Genomic DNA, 13489 nt, shown 5'->3' with positions numbered 1-13489 from the left:
ACAGTATTAATTTGGGCATATCTCCTTCCAATCTCTTTGAACTACTGTATGATTCCAATCCTAGTATGTGTATAATTTTGCATATTACTTTTTTCTAACATGATAATATAATAACAATGATGGTAAGAGTATCTTGGCACTCAAGATGTTTCTGGCTATAATTAACAGGAAACCCAATTCAAATTGGCTTAAACATTAAGAATATGGATCGGTTCACCTAACTGGAAGTCCAGAGGCAGGTTAGGCTTCAGAGTTGACTCAGCAAAAGGTCACTAATACTATGAGGGGCCCAGGTTCTTTCTGTGGGCCATTCTGACATTCAACGCTAGCTTAACCATTATATTTATAGAAGCACCCCCCTGGGGTGGAGGGGAAAGGACCTCTCCTAGAAAGATAAGGTCAATCATTCCCAGAAGCCTCTAGCTATTCTTTCCTCTTATCTTGCTGGTCCAAAATGTGTCACATGGTCATTTCTGAGCCAATCACAGGCAAGGAGGATGGGATTATCTTTAGGCCATTTAGGACTGTCCTGGAACTGAGTATGGGAGATGGGTGGATTCTTGAGTAAAACATTTCCTTTGGAAGAAAGAGTTGATGCAGGGTGGGCAATGAATGAAGAACATCACGTAGTCGGTTTTTTTTTTTTTTGGCCACCCCATGCAGCTTGTGGGATCTTAGATCCCCGACCAGGGATTGAACCTGGGCCCTCAGCAGTGAAAGTGTGGAGTCCTAACCACTGGACCACCAGGGAATTCCCACATAGTTTTCTATAGTACCTTTCACTCCAAGGTATTTTCTCCTGTGATCTGGTAACAAACTCTGAGAAGAGTTGCCAACCTACCAAGGGCCTCACCTACCAATTTCATCCATCCCCCATACCTTGTGGTTCGAAAAGACAAACAGCCTAGTGCTTGAAGTGTTCTTTAAATAATTCAAGAACAACATAAGTTTTAGCCATAAGGCATTAATTTTTCAGAAAACTGAGAACAATTTATTCTCATTCAGTATAACTTTTACAAGATAGTAAGCTGTAGAGTATCTCAATTGCCTAATACCATGTTAGGTCAAATACACCTTCTGAGCACCTCTAATAAATGCTCAAAACTCTGCTTGGCGTTCAAGAACAAACTCGTAGAGGAGGTCTTAAAGCTCAGCAGGCCCAGGAATAGATGTGCTAACAGAAAAATCGATAAGAGCCTGGGAATTCATTAGCTGCTCTCGTGTTCAAGTCTGGGGAGCTGGTAATTCACCTCAAACATCATGGTAAACCTCAATCTAATTGAAAAGCTCTGACAATCTGTAAGGAGGGACTCATTTTCTTTTTAATAGTAATAGCAAAAATAGCTAACACGATTGAATGCTTATCAATGCTGGGCACTATTTTAAGGCATTTATAAATTTAAAACTCAATCCTTCCAACAACCCTGCTGGATATGTGCTATTATTATCCCCATTTAACAGATGACAAAACTGAAGTCCAAGGAGTGGGACTTCCCTGGTGGTGTAGTGGTTAAGAATCCACCTGCCAACACGGAGGACACGGGTTTGAGCCCTGGTCCGGGAAGATCCCACATGCCGTGGAGCAACTAAGCCCGTGCACCACAACTACTGAGCACCGTGTGCCACAGCTACTGAAGCCTGCGCACCTACAGCCCGTGCTCCGCAACAAGAGAAGCCACTGCAATGAGAAGCCTGCGCGCTGCAACGAACAATAGCCCCTGCTTGCCGCAACTAGAGAAAGCCCACGTGTAGCAACAAAGACCCAACATGGCCAAAAATAAATAAATAAATTTATTAAAAAAAAAAAAGTCCAAGAAGTTTAAACAACTTGTTCCAAGTTCCACCACTTATAAGCAATGCAGCTCGGATTCACCCTGTGCACTCCGACTCCAGAACCTCTTTTTTCTACCATCACTACTGGTGGAGACTTCAAAGAAAGATGCAAACAGAGGCTACGGGAACTAATGCAAATTAGAATGTATTCATGCTCTTGATGCCAATGTCCTCAAGAATGTTTTAGAGGGTTATCTGCTATTGTATGAAACTGGACATTTTCATGATTTACATTCACTCACACCAAATCAGCCTCTTCTCAGGCATTTTTCCAAGTTAACATTTAAACATTATTGTTTACCAAGGAGTTGAAACTCCTGCTTGTCCTCCACCCCCTTTCACTCTCCCACCATCTGATTTGATCAAATCTCGCAGGAGATTTTGCACTTTAGAATTAGAGGCACCCAAAGGACAGAACTGAGACTCCAAGAGCTGTATGCTTGTTTTCATTCACTGTTGAATTCCCAACACCCAACACGAAGCCTTGGCATTCAGTAGGCACTTAGTAAAGGTTTGTCAAATAAATGCAGACAGGCAGTGAACAAAATACTGTCTAGGAAGCAGACCTAAAGCAAACAGAAAAAGCCTTTGCCTCTTCTTCCTATTTACTCTGAGTCAGAGTTTCAAAAGAAGTTTGGTCTAGAGTTGTTTTTTTGGTGGTGGCGGTGAATGTATATTAGCTGCAACCAGACCCACATACTCTCTTGAGGAGTCTAAGGATATGAAAGTAAGAATAGCCTCAGTGTTTTGGGTGGGACTGTGCAAGTTATTTCTGACTAAATTGTATGTGCATGCATGCCTTCCAGGCCAGCAGACATTTTATGTCGATGGCACCGTATTTGAGTACATAGTTACGCTCACTTTCATATAAACCATAAGTTTCTCTGCCTCCACTCTCTCACCTACGCACTCCTCTGCAAAGAAAATAAGAAAAGTATCTGGTGGGGGATATTTCTGGAGCTAAAGACTTTCTCCTGGCTCAGAGCAAACTGTAATAAACTCTAGTAATAACCAGCTCTGGGAAGGGCAGGAAATGACACATGTCCCCACCCCAGCAGCTTTTGTTCAAAAAACTGGGTGACTTCATGATATAATCATGTGTGCTGGGGAATGTACACACTGAACCAAAAGCTGCTCGTCATGTTTTTTTCTTCCTTTTTAAAGCAAGGACTATCAGACAAAGCTAAAATATTTCAGTAATTTTGTCTCAAGGCCAACTAATATTTAAAAGTTGATTGGGGGACTTCCCTGGTGGCGCAGTGGTTAAGAATCCACCTGCCAATGCAGGAGATGCGGGTTCGAGCCCTGGTCCGGGAAGATCCCACATGCCGCGGAGCAACTAAGCCCGTGCGCCACAACTACTGAGTCTGCGCTCTAGAGCCTGTGCTCGGCAACAAGAGAAGCCACCGCAATGAGAAGCCCGCACACTGCAAGGAAGTGTAGCCCCCGCTCGCCGCAACTAGAGAAAGCCCATGTGCAGCAACGAAGACCCAATGCAGCCAAAAATAATTAATTTTTAAAAAATTGATATATATTTATATATATATTTCAAAATATCCCAAACATTAAGACCTAACAGCACTTTGTGCTATCCAATGGCTTCCTTCATAACAAGGTATGAATTTATATTTCTTGCCTGTCCCTACAGCCAAAGCCCTTGTTTCCTTACTCATGAACTACTAGAGCAGACTTCTTGTTGCTTACTTCCAGTTGCTCCCCATCCCCACACCATTCTACATAGAGCCACAATTTTCCACATCTGTTAACTACAACTCATCACTGCTTTAAACAGTCCTCCAATGATCTACCAAGACACTTTGACATCATCAAGCTCAGTGATTCCTAATCCAAGAATGGCTGCATGGCTGCAATCAGAATCACCTGGGAGGTTTTTGTTTTAATATAGATTCCCGGGTCCTATCAGAAATCTATGAAATCAAAATCTCCAGAGGTTAAAGTGAGAAAATGAGAAAAAACAAAACAGCTCTCTAGTTGTGACGCACGGGACCAGGGCTCGAACCCGTGTCCCCTGCACTGGCAGATGGATTCTTTTTTTTTTTTGGCAGGAGGATTCTTAACCACTGCGCCACCAGGGAAGTCCCTAAGCCATCTTTTCTTTTTTGCGGGGGTACGCGGGCCTCTCACTGTTGCGGCCTCTCCTGTTGTGGAGCACGGGCTCCGGACGCGCAGGCTCAGCGGCCATGGCTCACGGGCCCAGCCGCTCCGCGGCATGTGGGATCTTCCCGGACCGAGGCACGAACCCGTGTCTCCTGCATCGGCAGACGGACTCTCAACCACTGTGCCACCAGGGAAGCCCCCTAAGCCATCTTTTAAAGCCAAGTGTTTGCCAAGTTAACAAGGACTTTTAAAAATAAGACTTCAAATTTGTCTCACCCCTCTCAAGACTGACTTTGGAAAAAGTGCAACACTGCCAATTATTTGTCAACAGCGTACTAAACTTATATAAGCAATTTTTTTTTTAAAGAAAATAAGCAATACATACGAGGAATGAGGAATTTCAGAAATTACATCTCTGATCTCATCTCTTCATTATTCTATTCAGGTCAAATTCAATCTCTCCTCAGTTTTGCCTCCTCTCCCATTCACTCTTAAAGAGTCGGCTCCACTGATCTGCCCGAGCTATGTTAATTCCTTCCTTCTTTGAATCCTTGTAACACTCTGACTTGGAAGTACGTAACCTGTTGCTTTAAGATTGATCTCTAGTTGTTTTGTATATGCAAATTTAATCAAAGCTCCAGAGCAAGGATATTTTACAGCCCTCTGAATCCCTCACAGCTCTTCAAGCAAACAGTGCTTAGTGCACGTAAGTGTCCATAAATACTTTGACTGTAATTCCACTGTCTATCCTAACAGAGGTTACATTAGAACATGGAATGCTCCTCTTCCATTACCCATTTTGACAGTTACTGACCTACTCAATAAATGTTAAATCATGAGGACACAAAAATATATTCCCTCAATGTCCAAACTAAGTCCTCTCTACCAACGCTGATGCCCATTTAGAGTAGTGGAGATAAAAGCAACGACCTTCACATAAAAAATTATTCCTCATTGTCTCACATTTAGTTTACATACTCGAAACAACTTTAGTTAACCCTTTATCAGGTGGGCAAATGCACTACCACTTTCAACATGTTTTTCCCATCTGCCCACCAAAGAGGTAGGCTCTTTTTAAAAAATTTTGCCTTGTCCCTTCGCCTCTCCCCAGAGATGCTGGGGTATCAGTGGGGTCTCTCCGGCACCTGCCCTGGAAGCAGCAGTTCACACTCCGCAACCTAAGTCCTCCAATGGCATGGCCAAATACCAAGTGTCATCCATCTGCTGGCTCCAGGACAGTGGGCAGTGCTTTAGGGTCAGGAATCAGAGCCAGGTGATGCCTAGAGCCGGGACCCCAGCTCACTGTCACACAGGGGAGACTCTTCCACAGGTGGATGGCAGCACCTCCACCTCCCATCCACCCCTCGACCTAGGCAAGCACTGAGGTAATCTCTGGACAAAGGAGCATTCCGTGGCATGCTCCCGAGCACTTGACACAGGTGTTCTATATAGGTGGGCACTCAAATTTTTTTGAATCAATATTTTCCAGCATATAAAATCTCAAGTTATTAAGTTTTTCTTAAAATGACCCTTGTGTAACGATTCCAGACATTTCTACCCATACATAGGTAAGTAAAGGAAAGGCCCAGTAAGTTGTTTAAAAGTTTTGTATTGTGTCATACAAACTGTCATCATATACAAGTGCATAAGTGAAAAACTTTTCTCTCCCCTCTCCTCCCCATACATTACAGTAGACCAATTCTTGCTAATATATCACAAAGTTAAAACATATATCTCTTTTGGAATTCTAAACAGTTAATTCTAGACACCAGCTTCCAAATTTTGTAACTTGCCAATCTGGTATGGACATGAACAGTTCCAGTGCTTTTCAACTTGTCCCTGAATTTTTCTCTCCTCAAAGTTCCAGGCAGTTAATTGATTTTAATGCCCTCAAATTAGATAAAGCTGACTATTTAGAGCTTATAAATTATTTACACTATACAATCACTAAGAATAGAGCTATGACTTACACGTATTATACCCCTCAAACTATTTAGCACCATGAACAGAATTCTCAATACTACCTGATGGGCTAAGTAATCCAATGATCAAATATATGATAGTGATAGTCTTAAAAACACCCATTTGTTATTTTTCTTATATACATTACAAACTCCCTCCTGTCTTATAGATATAATTACATAGCTGTCAACATCTTGCTTGATGCTAATAACAATTCCCTAGGTTATTAGTAATGAGAAGCTAAGGCATTAAACCTAAGAGGCTCTAAGCTAGTTTAAATGTGGTGAAATACTGTTAAAATAGAATTGCACTGTACTTCTTTTCTAACTTCACACTTCCAAAGTGCTATGGTTCCTGTAAGATTTTTGTCCTGCATAGATTCAAATTCTGCATCTTTCAGTTTTGGATGGCTTGAGTACCATAAACCATGATTTATTTGGTAGCAAAAACATTTCAGGAGTTTCAAAAGGGATTACTACTCAGCTAAAAAAGTTACAACCATCACTTTCCTTTAGACCTAGAACACATACCATTGATTGGAAGAAAAAATACAACAACCCTGTCCTGACTAATAAAAACGGCAAACAGTGAATTGAGCTGTGCACTTTTTAAGAGATGCTACACAGTCATGTTCTTAGAGTTTAAAGTGGTCACAAACACTGCTTCAGTGACATTTAATGTTCAACATATGCTACATTACTCTTAGCACTTTTGTGCTTAATCTCCACACATAACAAGTTCAGGTATCAAAATAATCCTGATTCTAAAAGAAAGACCTCACCACCAATATTTAAAGCTGATTCTTCCCAAGAAGACAGGATAGTTTCTCAACTATGCAGTTATCAAAGTGGTACTGTCTTAGGCTAAGCTTTGTCAAGGCTCAGGCAAAACCCTGAGGTGAACTTAGCAAGGTCCTTGTAAAGAAATCTTCAATGAGAAACTCAACATATGGGAATTTTAAAGCTTCAGACTGGCTCATTACACAGAAATGCCACAGGCTTTCTTAGAACACTGAGTCTAGTGATTGTCTATGTCAAGGAGGCACATATACAATTTTACTAACTCCTGATGTCTTTTCAGTATGGAAAATGCAGTCAGTCTGACGAAGGGCCTAAAAACATTCTGCCAGGCCTAGCTCTTCTAGAGAGCACAGGGAAGCTAAGGGAAAGCACTAGGAAGCAATTAATGTAAATGTATTTGTGTGTGCATCTCTGGGGAAAAAATAAACCTGTACAAGGCAATGGCTGTCCCAACCAAGGATTTAGATTAAACAACAGTTTAGTAACCCAGTAATGGTTCCCAAAATGTTTACCTGTGAAGGTAAAGAAGGGCAAAACCCTGAAAGGAAGAGTAAAATAACCTTGTAGGAGAAAGCTTCATTACATCTTATATGTTTCTCTTTGCTCTCATCCATCCCAGTGCATTTGGGTCAAATGTGTACTTGTTAGAAAAGACAGGCTCCTCTGAGGAGCACTGTTCTGATCCTAACTTTTTCTAGCCAAGCTCCTGCAGAAACATACAGCCTGATTTCCCCAATATCATCACTCCATAATCTGCAACAGGAGTCAGTTCCACAGCTATTTGCTGAACTTTAGCACCAATCTCTTTAGAACTGATTTCCCCATGATTTTTGTTCTGTCTCCAGGAAGCACAGCATGAACAGAAAAGACTGAAGTCCTTACCTGGGACAGTCCCAGGAAATTGCAGTTGAAAGAGAATGCAGAATAGTGCATGGCAAAAAACTCCTCTTGTGAGCTTGGGCAAACATGTATGGTATTCGTATTCCCCGGGGTATAAAAAATTTACATTAATTAATATCAGCAACAGAACCCAAAACATTGGTAAATCGAATTCTAATGTGACAATTTAAAAGTAGACAGTGCTCCACTGGGTTAATAAAATCAGAATTAGCTAAGAAACAATATTTTAAATACCACATCATTGAAAACTCCTAGTGGGCATGTCCCCTTCATCAGTTATTTTTAAAATAACAGTCATAACAGGAGAAAGAACAAGCACCATGCTCACTAATGCAGGTTATTGGACTGCTCTGATTAAGCACTGCAGTTCACAGATAAACATTTCACATCTTCCCTTCAAGTTACTGAATCTTTCTTCTTCCGGAACGGTGATTTTAGCCTCTTCCATACACTGTTTTTGGGTTTAGATTTTTTCTCCATGGCCAGCACTGCCTCCTTTTCTTTCCTACGTATCTCCCGTACAAGGGCATGGAATACATCATCAATGTAGTAGCGGTATGCAGCAGATGTCTCAAAAAAGGGGCAGCTGAATTCTCGGGCCAAAGCCAATCCTTCTTCCTTGGTGACCTTTAAAAATGTAAACATGAGAAAATTTATAGTGGTAACAGCAGAAAATAATCACAACTGCCCCAAAAAGTGAAGGGGTTACCTTAACAGGAAGAGAGTACCTCAACTCTGGAAAGGTCCAAGCAGAGCAGAGTGATATTTGTAATGCTGGGAGGCTGGATTACATGATTTCTAATTCCTTCTGCTTTCAAATTATGTGATTCTATTTCTAGTCTATTTTAAAGATAACTTTTTGGAACAGGGAATAGTTATAGATATCAAATATACAATCTTAATTTTCTTCATACTTTTCATTTCAAGAATGTAAATCACAAGACAAAGAGAGGTATACTTAAACTACAATACTGAAAACCATAAGGAACCTGAAATCAATATATCCAATGATGGATATTCCATAATTTCTCCTACTTTTGGACATTTAGACTTATTCTAATTTTTTGCTACCATAAAAAGCCTGGCAATGAACAATGCATATATAAATCCCTGAATAGATTAATTCAAACAGGAATTAACTGAGAAGCATTATGAATTTAACTACTGTCAAACTACTTCTAAAAAGTTTGTACCATTCGTTGCTTTCACTGGTAGTGATAAACATGCCCCTTTCACCACTCCTTCAACTCTATACCAAACAGCAAAATTTTAAACATTGTTGCTAACTTGAAGGGTATCATTTATTCTAAAATCCTCTACAATTTCTCTTATTCTCCCTTTCCATGGCTCATAATCCTCACCATCAGGAAGTATACCTTGAAGCCTAAGTTTCTCTTTTTGCAACACAAAGAGATTTACTTCTGAGGTTTTAGAAAATGAAAATCCCATGATCCTTCACTTAATGTGTATTCTATTTGTCATCTGATTATTATCCTGTGGGTTTTGTCCTGTAAACTGATTCCTAAAATCCAGATTTTACCCAAAATAAGAGCACATTAGTAGATATAGGGAAGTTTTCCAGGCTAGGGAGAAGCTAACTTAAAATTTTCTTTTTAAGGCAAAGAAATTTATAAACAGAGAAACACAAATGACTAATCCCACAAGACTACACATAGAATTTTCTACTCTATCCTCACCTGTCTTAGCTGCTTTAGGTCAGACTTGTTTCCCACAAGAACCACAGGGGTATCATCAGTACGTCGAACTCGATAAATAAGCTGTTTAAACTCCCGAACTTCATGGAAACTTCGACGATCGGTGATAGAGTAACAGATGATAAACCCTTCTCCTGCCCTCATATACTGATCCCGCATGGCTGTAAACTCTGCCTAGAGGGAAACAAGGATTGTTAGTGTATTGATGCAACCTGGAACTATATACACTTTAGCTATTTATTTCAGATTAAAGAGAGATGTTGGTTACCTGCTATCCTGAGTCAGAGTGCATGAAAAATTAAAAGAGATGAACTAATGATCTTCTCTGCGTAAGTCTTCCCCTCCCCTTTACTAGCACAAAAAGGCCTTTACTCATAGCATTTTGGGATTTAATACCTGTCCAGCCGTATCCAAAATGTCCAGATTGGCAGGCTCATCATCAATACGGATCCGGATTTTATAAGCATCTTCTACAGAAGGGAAGAAAGGTGGTACTATTAACCCATAAATGCAGGAATATGTAACCTTATTTTGAAATTCATCTTATGGAGAAGTAGATTACACATTTAAGTGCCCAAATGTTCTCAGGAAGCTCCTAATTCCATTGAGACATGTAAATTGGGTCTTCAACTAATTTCCTTTTTTCCCACATAAACCATGACATAAGCTTATTCATAGCTAAAGCTTATTAGACTTCACCTACAATTCTAAAAGAGTTGAGAGGTTGTCTTTTGGAAAAATGTTAGGCCAGAAAAGTAACTTTACCATTTACTAAATAGTTATTAGACGCCAAGCATTATACTAAGTGATTTATATATGTTAGCTCATTCAACAGTGACAATAATTCAGTGAGGTAGGTATTATTACCTCCATTTTACAGGTAAAGAAAATTAAACTCTAAAACATTAAATGTATTCCCCATGTTACAAAGTTCATTAATGATATAGCCAGAATTGAATCCAAGGGCTGCTTGACTCAAAAGCTTTATGTACTTAACCATATGCTATAGTTCTCCTCATTTTTAACATTATATGAAAAGCAAAAACCAGAGTTTACTATTTTCTAAAGAATCCATATTGTCATAATTTCTCCTTTATGAGAGCACATTATGTATTCTTACGGTAACCTTGGAAAATACAGCAAAGTAAAAAAGAAGAGAAAAACCTCACTCAGTATTTCCATCATTCAAACAACTGCTGCTTACATCCTTATGTATTTCCTTCAAACATTTTTTCTTGAACCCCTGCCTCTGACTCTTCCTCAAAAATGAAGAGCCTACTAAATCAATGATTCTCAAACTACAGGTCACGCATGATCCGTTAGAATTTGCGAATTGTGGATGAATTTAATGGGTTGGGACCAGCATGAAAGTAAACAAGCAGAAATCTAAAATGAAAGAGGAAATACAAGAGTGCACCAAACTTAGTGAGGTAAATATAGTTTCATGATATTTTAATTACATATACATATGTGCAAACATATACTTATATGTATACTGGTTACAATATAAAGTTTTTCTTAGAGTTAGCAGCCAAAGTCTGAAACAAAATTGCACTAAACTGTAAACTCAATGACAGCAGACCCCATATCTTTTTGCTCACTACTGTACCCCCAGGGCCTAACACAGTGCTTGGCACATAACAGGAACTCAAGAGATGAAAGTATTTGTGTTGAAATCAGATAATATTGTCAGAAGAGCAGCTGACTGGGGAAAAAAAAAAAATCAACAGATTAAAAAAAGTAACTTTTCAGGGGACAAGGTTATGGGTTTTACTTTACTATTTTTTTAAATTTTATTAAAAAATTTTTTTTTTTATTTTGGCCACCCCATGCGGCTTGTGGGATCTTAGTTTCCTGACCAGGGATTGAACCCAGGTCCCTGGCAGTGACAGCACTGAGTCCTAACCACTGGACCACCAGGGAATTCCCAGGTTTTACTTTGAAGAAAGGAAAAGATATTTCTTTTTTTTTGGCCACACTGCATGGCATGCGGGATCTTAGTTCCCTGACCAGAGATTGAACCCGTGCCCCCTGCAGTGGAAGCACAGAGTCTTAACCACTGGCCACCAGGGAAGTCCCAGGAAAAGATATTTCTGGAGTTCTAAGTAAATTATCCTAGGCCTTACATTAGTTTTATTCCCAGAATTCCCACCATAGTGTGAATTCCTGAACAATGTTCTAAATTTAATATAGTACATGAAAAAATAAGCACTGTTTCTATTTTCCCCAAGCCACAGAAACATCTACTATATAAAATGACCACATCCAAAGATGGGTTAGCACAGAACACTCATTGGCTCTGTGGAAAAAAGAGCAGCAGAGGACTGACCCAATGGAAATCCTTCCTAGAGACCCAGGATCACGACAAAGTGTCACATCCTGAAAATACAAGTAATATGGCAGGTATTCTGTGCCCTCCTCTATCCCCATCACCATTTTTCTTTTATCCTGGGATATAACTCCTAAAAATCAAACCTGCCTCCTTATGGTTCGGGAATGATAGTAACATTCTTGTTCTTGGTGTTTACATAGAACAGCAGTTTTAAAAAAAAGGCAAAACAAAATTACTTTTTACTCTCTAACACTGTTTTACTAACAACAGAGCATTAAGGATTATAAAAGACACGAAGAAAGACCTTGCTATGTAATGAACTTGAGGTATAAGGAAGTAAATTAAAGGCTTCTAGTGGAACAAGTCCAGGCTCTGCATGTCTGGGTTTTAAGAGTTCAGCAGGCTGGCTCTACTTGTTTTTCTGCTTCCTTCTGTGGAAGTTCAAACCAGCTGACTCATAGTTACAGAGTCAGTCTCAAGTCAGACCCTTAGAAAAAATAATAGCAAAAGGCTTCGTTAAGTGGCTTTTAAATTTTTCCCTTAACCTGGCAATACAATATACCAACCATAAAAATATAACAAAGAAAGTGTCCCACTAATGCTCAATAAAAGACAGACTAAGATGGCTGATATACATATACAGTTAAGCTAGGGAAAAAAAAATCCATTTGCTTACCAACTGCTATGATATTCTTATTAAATAAATCTGAATTAGACACCAAAAAAGGCTCAAAATATAAATGGTTGAAAATTGTTTGAAAAAATTGACACCAAGACACTTTTATGGGGTTTATTTGGAAAACCAAAGTGATAATCTGACTTACCAATGGTGGGATCATGATCTTCTGGAAACCGGTGGCTGATGAACTGCATGGTCATGGCTTTAAAGCAATAAAGGAAAGTTAAAATCCACACAAAGGTCACCCACAGAAAGAACTGTAATTATCAATATTGCATGATAGCCAGTCTCCCAGTTGGTTTGGGTGGAGGGCATTTGTTCTAAGAATTTTTCATTCTAACTTCTTTTAAAATGTAAGAAATACATCACCTACCGCTTTTCCCTACACCGCCAGCACCCAGCATCACTAGTTTGTATTCCCGTGACAGCCCTGCAGGGCTGCTACAGCTACCAACTGGGCGAGTTCCAGAATCCATTGTCCTCTTGGAGAATCCTGGGCTGCCCCGAGGAAAAGGCACCTGGAAATAAAGAAGAAAATATTTAAACCAGGATTCAGACACCGTGACGACAGTCCTAGAGCCAGTGCCCTACCTTCCCATACTCTGACCTATTACTCCTGCTCCCTTTCTGGCTGCCCTAAGAAACCTACATCCTCACCTTCCCTCCGGGACAGCTCACTCCTATGAAACATCACAGGTTTTCCGAATTATTACACTTTCCAGAAGGAATAAAGAGACAAAGAAATTTTGAATTTCTTTTCAAACTGGAGCGCCGGCACAGCATGAAGGAGCCCAGTGAGAAAGATGAGGTTTGGGGACCAAAGGAACACCGCCCCTTAGGCCGCAGGGGTCCTCTCACACCAGCGGTACCCGGAGGTTCCGCCCCCTCCCCATTCCCCTCGACAGCTCCCCTCCCCCAGCTGCATCTCCGGCCCGCCATCAGGGCCCCCGCCCTTCCCTTTCACGAGCCAACCCACTCCTGCTGCTCGTACCCCTCGGGACTTGAAGACGTCGGCCGGATTTGGTCACTCACCTCGCCCTCCTCACTCGCGGCTAGGATCGGCACTGACCTGTGACCCCTCCCGCAGCCGGGAAAGATGGCGCCACCAGCGCCCGCGTCTGGGGGGGGGGGAGGGGCGGAGCTGCCCCGT

General features: G+C 40.6%; 1 protein-coding gene across 2 annotated transcripts; it reads right to left on the bottom strand.

Annotated features, from left to right (window-relative positions):
• Nucleotides 1–5544: 5544 nt before the first annotated feature.
• On the bottom strand, nucleotides 5545–13452 carry RIT1 (Ras like without CAAX 1). 2 transcript variants are annotated; one of them, XM_022559291.3, is made up of 6 exons: nucleotides 13372–13452; nucleotides 12713–12857; nucleotides 12485–12541; nucleotides 9725–9798; nucleotides 9311–9502; nucleotides 5545–8240 (listed from the first exon to the last, which is right to left on the bottom strand). In XM_022559291.3, the coding sequence occupies exons 2-6, from the start codon at nucleotides 12813–12815 to the stop codon at nucleotides 8010–8012; spliced, it is 657 nt and encodes a 218-aa protein (XP_022414999.1). In that variant the 5' UTR covers nucleotides 12816–12857; nucleotides 13372–13452; the 3' UTR covers nucleotides 5545–8009. The 2 variants fall into 2 exon arrangements, with proteins under 2 accessions (XP_022414999.1, XP_022415000.1); XM_022559292.2 differs by having other exon boundaries at nucleotides 13331–13423.
• Between the last annotated feature and the right edge of the window lie 37 nt (nucleotides 13453–13489).

This window comes from Delphinapterus leucas, chromosome 1 (assembly GCF_059928025.1).
Source record: "Delphinapterus leucas isolate spDelLeu-1000000601 "Yukka" chromosome 1, BTC_Dleu_Yukka2, whole genome shotgun sequence".
In the NCBI taxonomy this organism is placed as follows: domain Eukaryota; kingdom Metazoa; phylum Chordata; class Mammalia; order Artiodactyla; family Monodontidae; genus Delphinapterus; species Delphinapterus leucas.
This window is presented reverse-complemented; position numbering and strand designations above follow the sequence as displayed.